Raw genomic sequence first — 23305 nt, 5'->3', positions numbered from 1 at the left:
GGTCCAGAGTTTAAAGCCAGCAACATTTAACCTTACAGAAAGAAGAAAACTAAAATATAATTAGTTGCCACTAAACCAGTTTCCTGCTTTCCAATATGAATATACCTCAATTTCAGAAACAGATGAAGACATTTTTGATTGTCACTCATAAGTCAAAATGTCTTGCAAAACACCTAAACCATTACATGAAATAGAACTCATTTATTTTCAAAAATACCTTCTCTTGCTTTCTGATAATCAGTTGTTTTAGAGATTTTTTGAGGAAAAAGTTGCACCTGAACCACCTTGCTTATGAAGTCTGATCAATGCTATTATGACTTTGTACCTTTTATACTTTCAATTTCTACAATATCCTGTAGCAGTACATTTGATAATTTTACTATATTGAGTGAATAAACCCGACATTTTACTATTTTAATACATTATCTGAAAATTTAATTAGATGACCTTTCTTTGGCATAAAGAACAGAAAATGTTACTGCTCTCTATTAATTTTCTTTATGCCCTTCAATGATCCACCAGCACATTCTGAGGAACAATTTTTCTTGAAGTTGAGTATTTTTAATGTACACTTTCCTTCGTTCAAATCTCTCTTACTCAGATTTTTCTTCTCTTTCCATGTATCTTCTCAGTTCTTTTTTAAAAAGGAGATAGATAACCAGTATTCCAGACACAAGCATGACACACAGTGATATTTTCAATTGTCCTTCCTAATAATATATTTGTTGTTTACTAACTTTGAGCTTAATTTTTTTATAGTGTTAACCAAATGGACAGCCAAATCAATTTTAAGCAGCAGACTACTATAACATAGTACAGCTCTGTGCAGGTATAGTATGTCCTGATACTATACATGCACATGATACTATGTTTCTCCAGCTCTTTTATTGCCTGATTTGTTACTATTACATAATTAAGTTTTTAATTTTGATTATCTTTAGAAATTGTTTAGCACTAGCACATATATTTTTAAATGACTTTCTGAACAGCACAGATGTCACAACAGATGTCTTTGGGATCTAAGAAGTACCTGCTTGTTGCTATGAAAATTTAATATTTCTATTATCTGTTTCTTAACTTTTAATGGCAAGTAATGTATTGAAAAACTCTTCCCTCTACTTACATAAAAATGTAGTATCTTTTGAAGGTCAAGTACTTTGCTGGAAGCTTTATTTTCTTTGACCACATTTCTAATTACAATTTCAAAAATGTAATGGATTTTTGGTGCATGACTTTGCTTTGGAAAACTACATTGATATTGCCCGATGCATATATATGTCTATTCTTACTTAAGAAATTAGACGTGAGAGCTCCTGCTGTGTTTCTACAGCAATGACTTCAAGTTTTTTTTTAATCAGGGATGGATTTCTGACTTGTTTACAGTTCCAAGCATCCCTCCTAGAAGTCTTTTTAAAATTGATACATTTGTTCCCTTTCCTTCATATGCCTTCTGTTAACTTAAACAACAAAGTATATATATTTTTAAGAATTTCATACTTGAGTTCCTTGAAAACCCCTGAATGAGTACTATTGAGACAGGGTGATTTATTGCTGTTTGCTTTATTGATCTACTCACAAGGCTACTTGTATGACATTTCAATATAGGATATTGCTTGAGTAATTACCAATAGATACTGGATCCAGCATGAAAATCTCTAACCTCTTCTGTAATAACCATAGATACAAAACACTTTAAACTTCTCTACTACAGCGTTATCAAAGATCCAAAGGATCTTTGAAAGATCCTTTTGCTGCTCTATCTACCAGCACTACTAGAACACTACCAGCTTTCTGTCTGCTTGTGACATGTTTTAGAAACATGCATTAAAAAGACTCTAGTATGTAGCTCTTAGAAATTGTTGTTTGGGTATTTTTTCCTTAATGCTGTATTATGTCTTGCCTACCATGGTTTTCTGTATTTACTTCTGGTGGATGGATGGGGGAAGCTTAATTATGGTTTTTTGGGGGGGGGTTTTTTGGGTTTTTTTTTTTTTTTTTTTTAGGTCTAGGAAGTTGTTCCTTCAAGCTTGGTAGGGGATTTTTTTTTTTTTTTAGCTTTAGAATGAATGTAAGAATTTACCTCTTTTCTGGTTTGATCCTTTGGACAGAATCCTCATTTTAAAGTATATTTTATTTCTAACACCTTTGTTTATTCTGTTGTTTAACTACATGAACTATTTCCAGGCCTCTTAAAAATCTTTTGATTGATATAGCAATCTGAATATGGTTCTACTGCCTGCATAAAGCCTCCAGACATTTTATAATTTTGACATTGCTTAACTACACCTCCCTTCTATACAGCTTATCTTTTTCAATGTCATGTTACTGCAATGTAGTTTTAAAATTTTGCTTTGTACTTCTTCTCCAATGTTTTCATAAAGAAAAAAAAAGTACAAATATGTGCAACAATTTCCAAGTGAATAGTAGATCAGGAAGTTGGTCAGCCAAAGGTAGGACCTAAATAGCAAAGCATATGTACTTTTGGTACGCTAAGAGTACAACTAATACCATTTACCATTTGTGTTTTCAGAATGTATTTTATTTTTTGAAAGTACGTTCTTCACTTATCTGGAATAAAATCTGAGTACTCACCAAGAATCATATATATGAGACAAAATAAGGACTGCAGAGCTTTTCACAAAGCAAATGGCTGGCTACTTCTTTCTCCCCTGAAAAATCTTATTATTTCTCATTGATTAACATTGCTTCCTGAGGTTAATGCCTTCTTTAGAAGCCCCCTATAGTTCTTATTTAGTTTGCCCTTTAAAAAGAAGTATTCACTGTTATTAAGTTATTTTGAATAGTGGCAATGGTATTATGAAATATTGCATTACAGAAAAACATACAGCATATTTAAAATCTTACTTCACAAACTTTAACTAGCTATCTGATCTTAATGAAAAATCAAAAATCAAGGTCAGCTCTATGATAAAAGTATTTTCTACCATAGTATATTAGAATTTTCCAAGAAACTTCCATTAATATCACAACAAACCAACATCCTAATTTTCACTAGTATTTTAAAATTCAACTGAAATTATGGCTGGTTTTTTGTTTGTTGAATCACATTGCAGTTTGAGAAATTAGACTTGAGAGATCCTGCTGTGTTTCTACAGCAATGACTTCAAGTTATAAAACAAATTCTGAAGACATGGCCCTGCTGTCAGACACATAGTGCTCATTTCCATGTACTAAAAAAACCAAACAAAAACTGCATGCCCTCCTCAAAAAGCAAGAAACTACCTGTGATTGTGTTAGCTCTATGGAGAGCTAGCAATACACCTCTTCAAGGTTTTAAAAACCAGCTATTCTAACTAAATAAAATTGTCTTAAATACTCTAAGCAGAGACCAAATTTAAAAACCATTTCTATAAATGGTACATCAGCTCTTAATGCAATAGCAGGCATCAACATTATCTAATAAAACGTTTATTTTTCTCCAACATGGATTTTTGTTAGCCATAGCTTAGTTTTAGCTAAAGTTTAGATTTTAGTTTGCTATATTATAATCTATGTTGAAAAAAGTTTCATTTAACCATTTCTAAAATGCTCTGCTTTAGAAAGGTTCAGTAGATTTTTACCCATATTTTGAGATAAAAGACTATGGGAAATGAACATGAATACACTGATTACTTCTGACTAAGAACTACTTAACTGCTAGGTTCAAGAAGTGAGCCACTCTGGATCACTCCATGAACATTGGCAAGATCTGGGAACTGACTAAAACTGCTCCAGATTTTTTCTATCCATATAAGGACAGTAGCATTTTTCACAAAGACATGAGGAAAATATTGTGTGTCCACATATTTGCATCCACATATTCTAAGATCGAAATTAATTTTAAAAAATTTCCTCATTTTTGAATGTGCTAAGCCAGCTCTGAACAGTAGCAAGAATGGAATATACAAAATAGAGTTCTCACCTCTCCATAAACTCATACTGTATGATAACTGTTATGTATAGAAATACACAATACTATGCATGTGAATTAGCTTTAGTTTTTTCATACCAGTGCAGTCTGTCGATATTTTTCAAACATCAAGAAGGTAATTTCACACAGCCATGGAAAATAAGATGGCAATGCTTACCTTCCTAACTTTTTACACCTGAAGAGCACAATATACTACCAGAATGCAACAAATACTTCATTCACCCTTCTGTAGTAATCAGTTGTAAACCATACTCCTGCAAGGCTAATTATTTGTGTGCCCATCCCTCACAAACTTCGAACTGCAAACTTCAGCTTTACTTTGTCAACATGTACTTCAGGACTCAAAAGACACTTGCAACATCATGCAGTAGTAAACTCAGTAGCCTAATAAGATGTAATAAAATTAGGCCTGAAAACTTCAGAAGTATTGTCTGTTTAAAAAATTGTGATAAGCCTCTTGTTTTCAGTCTAATAAATTCTACACAAACATAGTAATAGAAAAATAAAAATTAACTTTTAAAACTCATATTATGAAAAGACCCCACTATCACACATTCCTTTAAAAATCACAATTTTTGGGCATATATTTATTATTCATGAAAATATTGATAAGCAAGAAGGTGTTCTGTAAATATCACAGGGGATTAAAACCATTGCTTACTTAAAAGTAGCAGAATCCAGTCTGTAATTTTATTACAGTGACATATTACATTAAAAATAATGATTTCAGGTATATGTACATATCGAAATAGACACATAAACATTTTTTATTTTTATGTAAGCAAATTCATCTCTGTCACAGCCATATAGGGTATTAAAAGAAAGGTATTTTTTATTTGTGTTCAATTCATATAAAGACACAATATCCATTCACAACAAATTCACCTATACAATATGAAATTCACATCAGGTTTTTCTGCCATGCCACTAATCTTGTAGATTCTCTTTACTGAATATTCCAACTAGGAAATCTTAGAAATACAGTCACTTTAGATATTTATAGAACATTTAATGCACTGGTCAAAAGTAGAAGATAAAAAGAAACAAAACATTGACACAATCTTAATGAAGTAGAAAGATGAAGACAAGTACTTGTAGGACCGGGAGAGAGATTTTCATCTTATATTCAGTGGCAAATAATTTATTTATAAATTCTTTATTTCTTCTTTTTATGTTTATGAGATTCAGAAAAAGAAGAGCCCTAAATCACAGTAAGTCTTTATTCATGTGCCCAGAGAGCTGAAAACACTCCTGAGAGATGTTTTCAACTGAATATAAGAACCATGTGTGAAATGTGTTAATTCAAACTATGCAGAGAATATACATATCAGATTTCGTAACAAAAATGTTTCCACTGAAGAACCTTCTGCTTCAACAGCCTCTTAAGAAACAAATCATTGGCACCTCAAAACAAATGCACGAGACAAATACGATGAACATCAGTGCAGAAACTATATTCACAATAATCTACAGCTTGCCACTAAAACAGTAACAGCATCAGCATGTTTGCCCACAAAATTCAGTACAAGATTATAGATCTGACAGACATGCACTACTATACAAGATTTATTACACATCTTATTTCAGAGTTGATGCACTAAGCTTCAGTTCTGAGACAGCTCACAGAACTAAAACAATTTACTTGATCGTAATTCACAGAAGCAGAAATGAACCTATGGATTTTCTTTTAAAAATATGTTCTCTTTTTACCACAAGGACTTGCTCCTTGACTAGAAGCCATTTACCCCCTGGTGATATTCAGTCTGTAGTATGTGATAGATTACTTCAGGTATGCCTGTATTTGCAGAGGCACAACATGGCACAATCTCTATTAAAACTTCCCATATCTTTTTATGTACTATGAAATAACAAATCAAATGCATTTCACCAGTGTAAAAATACGAAAAACAGTCATTACAGTATTTTTTTCCAGTTAGCCAAGAAGTAAAACTGGTGGGACACCCAAGTGAAATGTGATCTAGATATTTAAATCTATTTCAAATCTCAAGACCATGACAAGTGTTTTTCCCTGCCTCTCAATTTTGGTTGCACACTGGAGTCCCTTTTTTCTCTACTGTAATCTTAAAGCTTGGAGTAACTGCCTTCTTAAATACAATCACTTTTCTCCTCCCTTGCCCCTTTTAGCTGTGCCCTTGTAACCATTTTATTCCTTTGCATTTGTACAAATCCTTTCCCACAGACCTATTTTTACTCAAACTTCAAAAAAGTATCATGACTGTAGCAACAGTCCATAAGGAAAACTCTCCACTCCCTATGACAAGAAGCAGCACACTGATTTGCTTTAAGTACAGAGAAAGTTTTATTCAGGCAGGTGGGGTAGTTCTAGTAGCTGCTATTCCATCAGCTTTCCTTAGGATCATCAAATTAAATTCTCAACTCTGAAATATTATGTGAGGTTGCATATTTATGTTTTAAATCACATCAAGCACATAAAAATACAATAAGTGTTCAGGGGTGATGAATTTCTAGGCACTTAATTTTCATTCTTTTCTAGAGAAATTCCATAAATTCTTCTGAAGGTCCTATTAGACATCAGTGTGCCATGGCCCAACCACTTCATGACAATGGTTAAATGATACCTTTACAGCAACCCCAGAAGTCTTTCAGAGTAATGAAGATTCATTACACTGTTACCATAAACTGCATTTAAAACTAGATCACCTCAGTTGTACAATACCATACAACAGATTTCAAATGTTTCTATACACCGCAAAAAAGAAGTGACTTTCACAGTCAGAGAAAATAAACTGCCACTAGGAGAAAGTAAAGGCTGAAAGGTGAGTGCAAAGTTGTCAAGACCAGTAAAGTGCTCAGAAAACTACAGTGAGAAAAGACCAGTGGATGACAAAAGTTTAAGCAAAGGGAAAACAAAGATACTTGTCCTTTCAAAAGGTTTGATTTTGCAAGATTTTTTAACAATATACTCAAGACATTTAATTGTTCCCTCACATTTAAAATAAATATAAGGACTCTGGGCTGTAAAAGCATAAACATATCACAAATTATAAAAAATTAGCTATGTCTAGCTATTTAAGGGATTTATAGTAAAATAATATCAAAAATAAGTACAATAAAAAAGAGAGTAGTTAACTTGGAAGAGGTAAAAGTCTAACAAGTGCTTTTTATGTCTCAGACACTATTTTTTGACTGTGGTCATACCTATGTCCATTTACCCACCTGAGTATAGCAAAAAAAAAAAAAAAAAAAAAATAGTGAACACTTCTTTCAGAGGCATTCCAGACTGCGCAGAAATGCAATAGGAAAATTCAAAAAAAATAGCAAGAGAGATTAATAAGACTCCAGTAATTCTAGAGGCACATTTCAACATGCCAGGTTATATATCTGCATCCAATTTATGCATTTTTTCAAGCAGCTGAGGGCATTAGATGACACCTCATCACTTGAACAAGCACAAAGAAATGACAAAAAAAATGAACTGTAAAAAAGTAAGAGATATATAAACAAACCTTTTTCACACCAGAAAGACTCTAGAAATTTATAGTGGTAACTAGTTTACATTTATTTGAAATGAAAAAGTTTTCTCGAAAAAATATATTAGTTTGGTTTCTTTTCTAATAGAAGTCCTCACCTTCACCTTACCACTTAACAAACAGATTACAGTGAGATCTGAGTAAAGAGTGTAATTTTCATGAGTACTGCTGACATCAATGGAATTCTAGCTGTTAGTAGTGGTCACAACAGTCTGAGCATATGAACTAAAACACAGGATCAGAACCGTATGTGCTGATTAAAAAAACAAAATAAACAACTAAGAAAGAATCCACTTGGCTAGGATTAAACCTTTGCTGCAAATGAACAAAAGCGCGGCAATTTCTACTATTACAAAGTTCACAACTTTGTTATGAAATTCTATGAAAATCCCCAAAAAAAATGTATTGCTGAGGAGGTATGTCTGTGTGATTGAACCTTTCAAACCTCATAAAAAATGCCAGTTAATAATCACAACCTTTAACAGATGAGACTCTTAGGACTGAAAATACTAATTTCCAGCCACACCACAGTCTTACAGGTAGCATTGGCAGGATGCTTATCTGAATAACACCAAGATTTTAGTATTTACAATTCTGAATCCTGGAACAACTAAATGGACTAGGTGAAAAAGTGAAATCTCTGATTTCAAATTAAATAAATGGGTAGTTGCTCTCATTACCAAACTAGGTTGCTCCTAAATCAGAAACAAAAAAAGTATTTCATACGATTAAGTTATTGTAGGATGAGTAAGATATTGGGTTTAGAAACTAGACATTTAAAAAAGCACATGGGGTCTGTGTATGCAGTCAATTAGCAGAAAATAAACAACAATGGAAATTTTAATAATTTTTTTGCAGTTATAGGGTGTTTTTTCCCCTCAAAAAATATTTTCAACTCTAACTCAAACTTTTTTTTAATTCAAAGTAAGAGAAAAAAAAATTTTTCCTGGTCAGTATCCAGTAATCTGCAAAAGCCTACAACATGTGCCAAACAGAAAAACATGTAAGTAAACTAGAAATCTTTCAGCAGTTCTTTGGAACTTTCAAATACTTTTTTTTTTCAAACAAAACCCAGTGGTGTTGCATCACACATAGCTCTTCAGTGCTTTTACCACAAGCAAGTAATATGTCAAGAACTCCATATGCAAAGCATCAAAAAGCATAAATGTAGATTATTCCACACACTATAGACATGCATCCTGTAAGAAGCTATAAGGATTTAGATTACAGCATCAATTCGATTAGAAACACAACTACGGGAATAAAGGAAGGCAGAAACTGTGCCAGAGTTTTGTTATACTTTGGTCATGTAGCGCTATCCCATGCAGATGTTCTGAAAAATCAGCATGCAAGTTATAAAGTTTAAAAAAAACCACAAATGAACAACAAACAGCTTTCCCTGAATATTTCTGAACTAAAATATCCAGTAAGACAGAATTGCTAATATTCTCATAATCTTTTTACTTTTCAAAATTAAAATTCAGTAGTAGTGCATATACATTCAAAAGACACAATAAAGACATTTAATAACAGATTCTTCAGCTCTCAATTTCTTTCTCAATACAGTCAATGCATTAGGAAACTGCAGCTGGGACAACTCACATAAGCCACTGTTCTTGTTCCTTTCTGTACTTCTCAGACCACTTCTGAGTAAGCTCAAGGTAAACATTTGGTTTATGGGGTTTATAATCAAGGTAAACCATCTGTCCAGTCCGTTTAGGGACAGCTTTTTCAATCTGAGTTCCCTCGTGCCATTCATTAAAAGATGTAATGGAAATGATTTCTGGTCGCACCAGAAGGGCAGCACTGAAGGCAGTCTCATAGTACTTCCCATTGACACGGTTCCGGGTGTTGTGGTTGTTCCACGGTCGGATGCTGGTATCAATATAACCTGGCCCCACACTTGGAATAAACATTAAGTTGTTACTATCACAAAAGGCTTTTAAACTCGCCCAGTTATGATGAGATGAGCCGTAGGAGAAGCCATTGGTGGCAAAGTACGTATACATTCCATCAAAACCACTTCTGTGAATGTCATGCTTATGTCTTTCTTCTACAAGAAGTGCAATGAATAATGCATCATAGGGAGTATTTCGAATACTCTGGGATCCAGACACAGTTAACAGATTTGCCCATATTTCAGGAATTGTTACGTAAGAGTCATAAACATAAAACATGGGAAGAAGTCTCCCTGTGCTGGTCTTATGTCTGTAAAAGGCTGGATGGCTTCCATATCTATAAAGCAAACAAGTATCATTAAGACAAAATTTACCATTTGGAAAATACTGTTGTACAATCTGAGCTGAAGACTTTTCCAAAAAATTAATTTAAAAAGACAAGACACGGACTTTGAAACACAGCACATCATATCCACCTTCAGTCCAGTGTTTGTTGAAGTATCAAACAATGACTCTTCAAAAAACCTTTAAACTACTACAAATTAGTAACTGTCCTGGGTTTGGCAGGGACAGAGTTAATGTTCTTAGCAGCTGGTCCAGTGCTGTGGTTTCTTTTTTGATTTACCATGAGAATAAAACTGATAACACACTGATGTTTTTTCTGCTGCTAAGTAGTGCCTACCCTAAATCAAGGACTTCCCAGCGTCTCCTGCTCTGCCAGCGAGGACCTGCACAAAAATCTGGGAGGAAGGAAGGTCAAGACAGCTGACCTGAGCTGGCCAAAGAGATATGCCACACTTCAGAATGTCATGCCCATATATAAACTGAGGAAGTACCTGGAAGGGGACTGAATGTTGCCCAGGGCTGGGTCAGGTACTGCTCTGCAGGTGGTGGGCAATTCGTGTTGGGTTCTGTTACTCTCTCTCCTTCTTCTTTCCATTATCATTCTTAATAATACTACTGGCATACTATTTTGTTTCAATCATAAAATTGCTCTTATCTCAACCCACAAAGTTTTATCTTTTCCTTCTGATTCACTTCCTCACTGCTGGGGGATGAGAAGGGAAGTAAGGGGCAGCCAGAGGTACCGAGTTGCTGGCTGGGGTTAAACTGTGACAGGAACTTAGTGTCAAACTGCGCTACAGTTATCAGCTTCCTCTGAAGAGCAACTCTCTAATTCAGTATGAAATAAAGACAGTCTAAGTAGCACTGATAACAAAGCACCAAGTGGATGTATGGAATTTGTCAAGATGAATTAAAATCATTAGAGGTCAACACAATAAAGCTCTATCTGCTAGTTTGTCATTATCAAAATGTACATTTTATTTAATTTATAGATCATGTTGCTAATCTGAAGTATCTAAAGTATGACCTATGATATTAAAGAATACTGAAAGCAATTTAAATTTGACAATCTATGTAAAATTCACACTTCAGTATTTAAAATATGACTGATTTTTGCAGCACTGAAATATAAACAAAGTTCTTTTCAGTTCTCTTCAGTCTCAGAAGACATTATTTTATATTTTTACAAGCTTTTGCTCATATACAGAAGTCCCCTAAACCAGCAGTAAGAAACCCCGAGGACAACATTCTGAAAAAACTCACTTGTCAACGATGTACTTGACATTGTGGTACATGCTGCGATCATCTCTGTCTTTGTAAGGTTCAATATGAAAAGTGACCTGAAAGATGAAAACGTAACAGCGACACAAACATAAAGCACTACTGAATACGTGGGCACTGGGTATTAGATGAAGCAAATACCAGTCAAAAATATAATTCTTTACAGAACAAACATTTCATCAGTCTATACTGAGAATAATCCAACCCTAGTACAGCTCCTGCACTACTGACATTAGAAGCTTCCGATTCCAGGAAGTTTGGTATTAAATACTTAGGTTTTTTACATTAAAACAGAACACTGCTTTTGTTTACCCTAGACTACAGCAAGTGGTAATCATGCTTCAGAAAAATTAAAAAGCTACAAAACCTAAAACTTAAAATATTATCTTTTTGAATGTCAAAGAATGGACAAACTAGTGAAACAATTTAATATTTAATTTCTAATGAATGTATTAAAATCTGCTAAAGATAATGCTCCAAGGATAGTTTTCAGAGTCAAAATACATTTTAAGATAAGCAAAATGAAAACTTTAATTTAGAATCTTATAGATTTATCAACAGCAACAAGCTCTTGGAACTAAATCTAATATAATGTACTGCTATTGCTCTGAATGTCAAGCTTGGAGCTTATGGAATTGATTAACCAGTACATGTGAATTCCAATGTAAAAATGAATTTGTTTTCAAAATAGACAATCATGGAAGAATACATTACATTAATCAAAGCAAAAAACTTCTTCAGAAGCAATTTTAGAGCAGAATGCATTTAATAAAGTCTTTGACAACTCTGCAACAGTAGAAAATTTCCATTGCAGAACCAATTTCCCTCTCTATTAAGTAAAAACTATAGAAAAATAGCATTAGACTAAATCACTGATTGACAGTAGAGGCTGAAAAGCACTATAATTTCATCTTTCATTTCCAACTATGAGAACCAGGCAAATCAAAAGGTCATATCTTCTCCCAGACTTCTATTTAGCAGACATAACAGAAACGTATTTTGTATATTGGCTTTGGTCTACTGAGACTCCTAACACTTATTACAATAACTTACTAGTGCAAGAAAGCTTAAAAGCATTACAGTGAAGGCAGCATTTCCTTACTGAATATCTGTATTTCAGTAATTCTTCCAAGTAGTAACAGCAGCTTCATTCATACTGCAGTCATTATCACACTATTACCCACAATTGTACTTTCCTTGGTGGCTTATTTCATTTGGCCTTGACTCCTTTGAGACTTGAATGCTAACACATTCTTTTAGGTGAGAGCAACCTCTATTAGATGGTCTGAAAATTTTTAGAATTTTATTCTACTTTTTTAGAAATTTATTAGTAGATTAGAGTGCAAGCTATAATACAAATCACACAGTATTTTTAACAATTTCAAAATTACTTTTGTATGTGATTTAATCATCCTATTTTCCTTCTGCTTGCTAAGGAATTTACAGTTATCCCCCCAGTGACAGGACATTTCACTGAAAATCTGCAACCAACTAAAACCTGGGCAGATAAACAGGCTGTGTTTTCAGTACACAGTACAGAAGCACACTCCAGAGATTAAACATATGGAGCTACTTAAAAACTCAAAATTATTACTTGTGAGAGAATAAAATGAAATACACATTTTTATTATCACAAAAAGGAAATACAAATGTTATTCTAAAAATAAACAAAACCAAACCACAATTGAAGATTCTACTGATCAATTCATGTAATCTTTAACTGACTTGATATTTCACCTATTTCAAGAAGTCAGTAACTTAGCCCTTCTATCCTGTCATGCCCTGAAGTAACCCTGAAGTCCGAGCAGCATCCCTCTGACCTTACAGTCCAAGGCAAGTGTTTCTGGTACATTCTGGAATAAAGACATTTATTCAAAACAGATATTCCAAATCTGTCTTTATTCCTCATAGATGCTCACTCCTGACCTCTATGATCAGGTGCTAGAAAGTTATGAAATAATGCAAGTGAAAATAAGTCTTTCTCCTTTCTCAAAGGTTCTTAGTTTATAGCTCACTGTATTTCACAGTATTTTGGAATATATAATACTTCCCTCAACTCCCAAGACTCACTGGAAAACAACATAATGTCTTATTTTAAAAACTGTTTTCTGAAAAGAAATTAGAAAATAAAAATCCACAACACTTTATTACCTTAGATTCTGCTAAAGCAGATGACAATATTTATTCTGCTTATAAGGGAGTATTACTCAGGTACTACCAAAGTTCAGTGAAATTCAAAGGCTTCCATAACCAAAAAGAAGCACAGTATAACAGCAAAGTTTACTTTCCTAATTGGTTCTGTTACATACATCTAGAAATACTTTACCTTTAGGTTATATTTGTGTGCATGGTCCAAAACAACTGGAACCAAATCATCAGTTGGTTCTCCATTTTCATCTGCCATACCTGGTGGGTACCATGAAAGCACTATTACACCTGAAAACACAAAATTGGAGTTTTAAATCATGTTGTTTAACATATTACAGGTATACTGTAACATTGTCATGAGTTAAAATTATTGATGTGCAATCTACCTAAAATAAATCAGAATCTCAAATTATTTTTAATCAGGTACAGAAATCTCAGTATTCTCAGAGTGGATTTTAACTCCTCTCTTTACAGGACTGTAAAACAAACAGTGGTTAGATCATTTGTCAAGGGAACAAATCTGTACTCAGTGTCCTAAGCCTAACACTTAAGAGCTGTTCCCTCCCATTTTTCAGCACAGCATTTCAATCTTCAGGCTAGAGAAAAGAGTGCTCCCCTCTAAGGCATTATAGCCATGCCATGATACAGGCAGAGAGTATCAAGATACATGGGTTATAGAACAGTCAAAAGATGAGAGCTGTGCATGTGATGAAGGAGATTCTCATCTTATAGAACTTTATTCCCCATCTTATTTCTTCATTGTACCTCTGGCTCAAATACAAAACAACCATTTACTACTAGAAGCAGTGACTTCAATCCCACAATCTTCTTTCTTGCTGGTACAGTTACTATGGTGTAATCCATCCTTCCAAGCATGTGAAATTAGTTTTTAAATTTATTATCTTCAAAAATGCTTGAGTAACTCTCAATAATTTAAGGATGTTACCAGTGCTGTGGAGAAAAAAAGACAACAAATAACATGTCTTCATACTGTAAACTTTTCTGATGCTCTCCAAGAAAGCAAAAGAACACAGTCTTCAGAAAGGCAAAACCCCTTCCTTCTAAAATAAAATGCTGTCAAATAAACAGATTGGATCTTTTAGATGGAAAACAATATCAATATCAAAAAGAAGCTAAATCTGAAAGAAATACATGAAATATTGATGTAGGAATGTTTTCCTAGCAATACTATTTAGAACATAGAGAAGAATAAGTCAATGTGGTTCTTTTTAACTAGGTAATGATTTAAATAAATGAATAAATCCACTAAGCTAGGGAAGTATATATTCTAAATTCCACCTATTTTCCTAATATTATTACATTTCTGACCACCAATTTCCAACAAACAATTCCAAAATTAGGAAAAAGAAACCATAAGTTACAATGAATACATAATCACACAAAATCCAAACCAGAAGTTTGTGCTCACCACACACAGAAGGGAGTTTAACTACCCTTATGCATATTATCTCTTAATTTTATCAAAAAGAAAATCACAAATAACAGGTAATCACAAGAGACAGTCTGCTCAAGGAACAAAATGCAATATTTTACTGTATCTTTTATTTCACACAAAAGATAAGGACTAAATGCAAATGAGTAAAGGACAAGCAGAACAGTAACAAATCTGAATATCCTGAATACATCTGACAAGACCCTCTTTTACACCTTTAGGAAATACGTAAAAGTTCAGGAGACAGAATTGTTGATCAAGGAACCTAAATTCACATTTGCATTGACCTTTTCCTGAGAAAGACTACTACACATTTTCTTTCCTGTGGTTAAAAAACAAAGTTATATCCGCTTAATGAGTCAAAAAAAAAAGAAAGGATGGACTTAACACTAAAAATAATGATTAAGTGACTGTAAAATACAGTCATGGATGAGACATTGGCTAAGACAGAAAAAGGAGAAACTGTAAACAGTCAGCCTCACAGTACACAAAAAATGAGCAAAGTACAATTCTTTAAAAAAAAAAAAAAAGTTGATGATTTATGTTAGTCAAATCTAGATGGAAGATAACAAATTCAATTGTACTTAAATCCTTAAGTCAGAATAACAGCAGGAAAAAAGTGACCCTTTATAAATATCAGTTATGTTACAAAGACTGTCACAGGAAGACTGAACTACTCGTTCACATTGCTGAGTTTTAAATGGAAAACTAACTGAAGTTACTAAAAAAATTGATCATGCAAAGCATTTTTCCTAGTAATTGGCATCTTTTTCACCAGCAGTACAACATTCATAAACATCTGTATTAAGAGGATGAGAAACATCACATATTCTAAAGCAGCAAGTGGCTCCCTTGCCTTCATCACAATATCATAAATTATTTTGTTCTAGATAAGACTAAAACAGTGCTTACTGGAAACTTGTATCTGAGATTTCTCTGCAACAGACTTGTTACCCCTGTTGATGGAGTTATACTGCTGAAGAGGGTGAGGAATTTCCTACGTTTATATTAACCCTTGTATAAAATAAAGGTTAAAACCCAAAAGATGACAACAACCAAGAAGTAAACACTACACAAGTAAACATCACTAATCAAAATATAACAATTACATTAAACCTTAATAATTAGGTGAATGAAGGAGATTCAATACAAGGTGATTAGCAGTGTCAATAATGCTATGAGCTTTGGTCATGTTGTTCCAACTACATTTACAGAAGCTGTTCAGAGTTTAGTATTAGCCTATAAGACTGCTTATTTTAAAGATTAACATAAAAAGGACCATAAAGCTCAACAAGGAACGACACCAAAAAAACACATTGAATAATTCTTATGTATACAGTTCACCTTATTTAGAAAATGCGAACATCAATTTGTATTGAAAGAAGATATTTTTGGACAGTAATGAATTAATACATAATTGTTATTGCACACACACAGCATTCAGAGAAAAAAAAAAACCACTCATATTTGAACAGGCTGCTCCTTAACCATGTTAGTATGATTTACTGAAACCTGTTTTTTAAACTGAAGTATTCATCTCCAAAAATAAAATACACAGACAATATATTCCAGTCAAGGTTTCTGTTTTTTTCATTCACTACAACAAGTGTTTAGCAGTAAGTCATGAAAAACATGTACCTACAGTATTACAAACACCATTCCCATGTTTCTCTGCTGTTACACTCATCAGACACAGCCCTGAATGTGTAGGTTTCAGTTGGGGGTTCAAACTCAGAGATATAAAGACATTTACTAGTTTCAGACATTTCCTGAATTACACAGAAAAACAGAAGGATATCTCAGTTGCCCTCATTCACAGATGTAAGGCTGGATTAATGAACAACATGCTGAAACGTTAACATTCATTACCAGTTGAAGCTGTACGCATTTGCTTCATGTGGGCTTCTATGACAGTAGGGTCTTTGGAACTGTAAGATCCAAGTTCTGGATAAAAGTTGGCCCCAATGTCGTCAGGAGGATTATGCCTTCCCTTTGGATAATTGTTTGCAATTTTGGGATCCCAATGTGGCAATAATGGATGATTCCAGTGAATATATTTACCATCAAACTGTGGATTGCCATACCAAGTATAGTAGAATATGTGAAAGTTATAATTAGGAGAAGAAAGCTCCTCTTCCAGCTTTTTTACTGGAGACATAGATGCTTTCATAGTATTGACAGCCATACTATGCAAATTACTGACACGTGTTACAGGCTCTCCTTGAGCCCTATTTAGCAAGTTCTGTTTACTGTCTAAGAGCACTGTCCGCTGTTGAAGCTCCGGCAGCAAACCAAGTCCAAATGGATCCCCAAAGCCAGCTCTGTCAGGTCTCAGAGTCTTCAAAGCCATCATTATGGAGCAAATAAACAAAATAAAAAGCAACAAAATGATGCATGTTCTTCTGCGAAATCTTGCCATGATGTCATAGTTCAGAATCCCAACAGAAGGATTTTGGCTGGAACTGATCAAAAGACAAATATTTTCAAGTTAGATTTCTTATTACTTAGTATTCAGCAGTATGAAATGCTTCATAAAATCTCTACATAACAGAAATAACAAGAGACAAATGTGATGCATACACTGACCTCAGAACGAACAGACTTTGTGGAGGGTGGGGTACACAAACAAAATCCCATTTCTTTCTTTGAGGACATGTGTCACAATCTGAGGTTCTACCACCAAGGACTCATGTATTTCATAAAATATTTTACTTTTGTACTTAATTTTTATCCTAACCCAGATAAATTCCATTAAATGGGAACTCTGGTTATATTATATCAGAATGTTTTGTAAGTGCTATTCAGGTAGCAATAATAAAGAAAATAGAAGAAAAAAGCAGAAGCAATGAAAGGAGAATAACATAGCAGAACAAGATTAAAAAACAAAATGGAGTATGACAGAACTACAGCTTATATTCAGAATGCAGGTTTCATTTACTAACGTATTTACCAGCTTGAAACCAACCACTTCGTGTTCTATTAACCAATATATTAACAAAATACTCAGGCAAACTAAATTTGAAACCACGATGCTTTACAACTTCACAGATCTAAAATTTTAATTTTTTTTTCTGAATCATGTAAACAAAAACCAGCATAGCATTAAGGATGCAGCTCAAGCAGAAAGCCTGAAAGTTAGCCGCTGGCAGCCAGCTAGTACAGTGTCACAGCTGCCTGACACTTCATGTAGTGTTCCAGGGCTAATTCAAAACAAGACCAATGGTACACAGCAAGATTTGAACCGTGAAACTAGGGGGAAGAAAATCAGTATAATGGAAGGCCTGATTATTTTATTTATAACTCAAATTCCTGTACAACATTATCACAAGAGAACCAGAGAAAAGGATTAACAAAATTTAGGTTACCACAGAATTATGTGGAATAAGATTATGCATAAAACTGACAACACTAAACTGGAAAATCTAAGAATAAATTTCTGATTCAAGGGTCATTAGACTTAGTATAGTTGTGATTTGTATTTCTGTCACTGACCTCCAAATTTTAGAATCTTATTTTAATTTACTGAGATATACACAGGTAGTTTTAATAGACTTGTAAATTATTTGACCTTAGTTTCCTACCAATGTTACAGTGCATTAACACAGAGCTCAGTTGTCACAATATGCTGCTTACTACTGCTATAATAATTTTAGATAAGCAATTTTAGAATATGTTTTTTAACAATACAGCCCGAATTGGATTAGCACTATTACACTTCCATTTCCAATATTAATCCATTCATCCTACTGTCTGTTATAACTTCTGGGATTCATTTGGTTTTCACAGTAAGGTCACTCATTTACCTTAAGAGCAAAACCCAGTTAACATTTCAAAAATAAACAACAAAATCCCAATGCACTTTTACCTTGTTAGAGAGTGAACTCAGTTGAATGAGAATCACAGCACTAAAGCCAACAAAGAACAGATGGAACAAGGCAAGACTATGAAAATGATGTTGTTCATTTTGCCCAACTGGATTCTGAAACCATATGTTTGGCTACTGTCAGGAAAAATGATTTTACAGCATACATGCTTACAGGATTTCACATTGCTTTATGTGAAATTACAGGTGCTTTTTCTACGGCTAACAATCCACCTCCATGATTTTACAATTCTGTCAGAGATTGTTTGGAGTACAGAACATCTTACTTTAATAAGAAATTAACTTTAAATGCACTCAAACTGCTCCTGCTATTTTTCATTACCTTTTCAGTCTTTTTCCTAGTATATTATGCTACCTCTACCTGGTAATTTAACTCCATTTTCAGATAAGATAAACTGAAGTTTTCTGAAGGCTTAGTATTTTTTTAAAGGAAACAATATTATTCATCTGACTAATGTATTAATATATCCCATTTAATTTAAATTAAATGCCACTGATCTTCATTAAACAACACAGGACTGCCAGAGATAAACTACGTCTGCAATTATTATTTTATCTCTTCTGTGAAAAAGAATCATGACTGCAATGTCACAAGGTTTGTCATCTGGGTTTTCCTATTCCATATAAAAGAAGCTGTTCCTTTTCCTTCTTGGTTGACATATCAGCTACTCAATGCCTCCTACTTAGATTGACTTCACTATCATTAAGTTATTCGCCTGAAGCGTCAGGAATTGATCTTGGTGCTCCATGTTATTATTTCAACAAGTATTTTTTTATATGGAATATTCACCATTGAAGTATACTAAAAAATAAGCAGCATGCCCACTAGTATTTGACTAGCATTGAGACAGACCTTGGTCTACCATACCATATTATGACCTTCTGCTATGCTTATACAGAGGCTCAGCATCAAAGTGCAGAATTTCTAGAACAAGTAAGTGATATCTACGGTAAAGGCTTGTGTTTTGGGGAGACATCAGTCTCAATGATGACAACACAATCCACACCTGGCATAGACACCTATACTGTACAAGCTGCATCAAAGGGCTACAGGTTGGCAGTGTCATTTAATCTTGCTCAGATCTACTTTTCAGAGACAGTGACAGATAAACTACCCTCATCAATGCTAGTGCCACAGCAGAATGGCAATAGTGGGGAAACAGACTGAGCAAACATGCCCGTGAATCAGCTACATGAAGTTATGTCTATCCTTGGAAGTGAAAAAACCTTAAAAATGCATTTCTGATTCAACAGTCATTAGACAAAGCATAGCTGTGATTTTGCATTTCTTGTGGACATTCAAATTTTAGAGTCTGACTGCAATTTACTGAGATACGTGTCACTCCTATAGACTTAAAAGTATTTTGCCTTGGACTTTTGGGTGCACTTGGACCTAACGGCAATTGACTTTCTCAGTTTCAAAAAGGCTGAATAACTTCAGCTTTATGAAGGTTAAGATCTTACATGCAATTACCCTGACTCAGGAGCTTTTGGATTCAAACTCCATGTTTGTTGACACATATAGATGTACCAGACAAAAATGTAGGGCTCTTTCTCTTGACTACTCAATAAATTTTAGAAGAAAAAAACCACTGTAACAGGTCAGAGTTTCTTCTTTAATGAATACAGATAGTAGTTTCCTTCATAACATGAGAAAAATATGATGCTTTACTGGGAAAAGTTAAAATCTGTATTTCCTCAACATCCAGGTCTCTTCTTGAACGCAAAACACCTGATACAGTTGTTTTCTTTTTAAGTGACTATACAGAATTAAAGCACAAAATACATGTAAGTCTAACCCATTATGATCATCTCTGTTCCAAATTAATTTGGGTTTTTTGGTAATAAATAGCATGACATTCATCACAATAGGCAAAATTTCCAGCTGTTCTTCTTAAAATAACTCCTTCATGAAGAAAGAAAAGAAAGAGTCTATGAAAAAATCTGAAGTATCTCCCTAACTGTTCCACACAATCAATTTAATGTCTTAAGCTCTTACCTGACAGTGATTTTTTTCTCTCCCTCACTACTGCTTTTTATACCCTAAAGTAACTGTGCAGGGAAACCTGTTTGTCCCTTCCACTATACGAAGAAAAAAGCATACAGATGTACAGATGATGAGCTTTTCTTCCCCTGGCATGTTTCCACAATAAAGAATGTTTCTTTAGTCGGAGAAGAAAAAGCAATTAAAAAAAGTGGTTGAAAGGGATGATGGTGCTTAATTGCTCAAGATAATTTTGGTCAAGCAACTCAAGTTTCAGTGCCCTGCCCACTGGGTTGCTTTTTCAGTTTTACAAGTTCCAAAAGAGAAATACATTAGGCAAAGAAATTAGGTTCAGATAAAACAGATTTATCTAGTTTAGCAAGAATCAGCAAACACTATAATTTATTTGCTCTGATGTCACTTAACCATAACAAAAGGAAATGCAATATAGGGCAGAGGTCTGAAAATCTGATTTTATTAATCAAGTGTAAGGTCATCCAGAAGCCACTGAGGCTAGTAGCTCATGGATGGGATCAAAGCTTCTCAGCTAAGTTATCTAAACTTACTTTCTACTAAGTTTTCCAGCTCAAAGTGACAGATCAGCCCTAGATCTAGGCCTTAAAGCCCTGATTCTGGAGCTACAGTGCAGATATGCACCTAAAAACATGAATTCAGTTTCCAAGTGATTGACCAGGTGAGGACTGGTTAAAGTGTTAAAAGCACCACATTTACACAGCACATTCTGATCTGGAGATCACAAAGAGTAAAAAGCAACAGAAGCTGACTATATGCGTGGGAACCTTGTGAGTATTTCTAGTATTAGAAAGAACCAGGGAAGTTCTCAAAAACTCTCTGTATATGAAAAGCCTTTTCTAAAGCCTTTTTCAAAAAATAGTTTGAAAATCATTACACATGTAAGAAGACATTAGGCATGGCACGCAGACACTTCACAGCTGTGTTACATGCTAAAAAGGTATCTTTTTAAACATTTCCAATAATAGGAAATTTCTTTTTGGACTACCCAATTTAGAAAAAGGTATTCAAAATCTGACAATCAGAAAACAGAAACTGTGATTTGCATTTAAGAAAGACAGCAGTAGCAACAAAACACAATCCTTTTGGATTGTTTGCTGTAAAAGTAGTAAGAGAGGCCTCCAGCATTTACAGTATTTGCCTTCAACACGCCAGCCTTCTCTTGTTTCTAAAGGACATGGAAACACACAGCTAACTTTGGGCGGCTGCAGGCCACGAGAAGAAAGCGACCTTCAGCCCGCCCTCACCGGGAGCTCCCGGGCACTTCAGAGCCAGGCTGCTGGACAAGAGGAAGGCAAGGGAGGGGAGCAGACCCAGCTGGCTGCGCTGCTCCCAATCCCTTAGCAAGCCGCCGAGCTCCGAGCGCTCACACTTCTGTCCCACTCCGCGGAACCAAGCGCCAGCCCCCGCCACCAGAGGAGCATCAGCCGCGGGCGGGACGCGCGGCGAGGCTTCCACTGGAGGGAGGAGGGAAGGCACCGCCCGGGGACCGCCGCGGCCCCTCTGACAGCGGCTGCGGGCGGGGGTGGGCGCCGTGCCCTCCTCTCCCGGCCTCTCCCAGCCCCGAGGAGCCCTTCCCCAGTGCCGCCCGGGGCCGGCCGGAGCTCGGGGCCGGAGCCCTTACTCACCCGCGGGAGGCAGGGCCGCTGCCGGCGGGCGGGCGCGCGCGCGGGGTTTGGGATATTTGGATTTTGTTTTTTTTTTTTAGGGTTTTTTTTTTTTAACTCGAAAGGCCTAAAAAAAAAACCAAAAAAAACTTTCAGTTCTGTTGGTTCCTTTTCAGCAGTGAAATGGTAGTCAGAGAATCAATTTAGGCTGAGGTCAACAACTCCAAGTTACGACCAAACACCTCCCTGTGAACTACACCCTGGCACTGAATGAATGCCACATCCAGTCTCCTCAAACATGTCCAGGGATCGTGGCTCCACCACCTCCCTGGACAGTCTGTTCCAATGTGTAACCACCCTTTCTGTGAAGAAATTCCTCCCAATGTCCAACCTGAATCACTCTTCATCTCATCCTGTCACTAGATGCCTGGGAGAAGAAGCTGACCTACCTACCTGGCTACAACCTCCTTTCAGCCCTGAGCCTTCTCCAGGCTAAACAATCCCAGCTCCCTCTGCTGCTCCTCATGGAACATGTGCTCCTCCACCTGCTTTGGTGCCCCTCTCTAGCCTGATGCCCAAAACCGGGCAAAAAAATAAAATTTTATAGTCAAATGGCTACAGAGCAAGTATTTGTTTATTCAGTACTTGGAGTGAGGGGGATCTTTCTGCCAAAAACTCACTCAATCCTCTTCAGCTTTCAGCTACATTTTAAAAGTTCTTCTGCATAATGTCACAATTACAACGTATCATTAGCATACTCACATTTGCATAATGCCGTGTCGTGGTTTTATAACAGTTTTTCGCTTCTGCGCATGCGTCAGTTCCTTCTGTGGTGGTCATCAGTCTTCTAGTGGTCTTTTGATGAAGGCTTCTGTAGTCTTCCTCATGTTTGAACTTTTCACCTCTATCTTCAGCGCATGGCTGGTGCTTCTTGTTTTTCAGTCTAACTTGTTTTTAGCTAATTTTGCAATTTGCAGATTCCGTTAAAACTTGCTGTCTTGCTCTTTGTTGGAACCCAGGACATCTCTCTGGATGCCCTGATGTCTCAAAGCCCTGGCAGGGGCTCAGAGACCCTGGCAGGAAGCCAAAGACACCTGGGAATTCAATCTCAACTCATGGAACAAATTACCAACTTTATATGAAGAATAACAGGTCACAAAAGTTTAAGTAGCATAGTAGTAGCAATCACAGGGTGAAGGGAAAAATTTTGGAGCACTGTACAGGGGGGTT

The 23305-nt window shown here is 35.3% G+C and overlaps 1 protein-coding gene across 1 annotated transcript; it reads right to left on the bottom strand.

Moving 5' to 3' along the window:
- Positions 1–4607: 4607 nt before the first annotated feature.
- MANEA (mannosidase endo-alpha) lies at positions 4608–22136 on the bottom strand. The gene is made up of 5 exons (XM_041478144.1): positions 22097–22136; positions 16438–17030; positions 13294–13403; positions 10950–11026; positions 4608–9678 (listed from the first exon to the last, which is right to left on the bottom strand). Exons 2-5 carry the CDS (start codon positions 16985–16987, stop codon positions 9042–9044), a joined length of 1374 nt encoding a protein of 457 aa, XP_041334078.1. The 5' UTR covers positions 16988–17030; positions 22097–22136; the 3' UTR covers positions 4608–9041.
- Between the last annotated feature and the right edge of the window lie 1169 nt (positions 22137–23305).

Source organism: Pyrgilauda ruficollis, unplaced genomic scaffold (assembly GCF_017590135.1).
Source record: "Pyrgilauda ruficollis isolate IOZ18807 unplaced genomic scaffold, ASM1759013v1 scaffold43, whole genome shotgun sequence".
Classification (NCBI taxonomy): domain Eukaryota; kingdom Metazoa; phylum Chordata; class Aves; order Passeriformes; family Passeridae; genus Pyrgilauda; species Pyrgilauda ruficollis.
This window is presented reverse-complemented; position numbering and strand designations above follow the sequence as displayed.

What these genes read in the sequence shown, in the direction of transcription:
- MANEA (XM_041478144.1), bottom strand. Translation starts at nt 16,987, where the DNA reads ATGGCAAGATTTCGCAGAAGAACATGCATCATTTTGTTGCTTTTTATT. An exon ending in AATGCGTACAGCTTCAACTG is followed by an intron (nt 13,404 to 16,437) that starts GTAATGAATGTT and finishes TTGTGTTTTCAG; the next exon opens with GTGTAATAGTGCTTTCATGG. An exon ending in GTCAAGTACATCGTTGACAA is followed by an intron (nt 9,679 to 10,949) that starts GTGAGTTTTTTC and finishes TTTGCTTTATAG; the next exon opens with ATATGGAAGCCATCCAGCCT.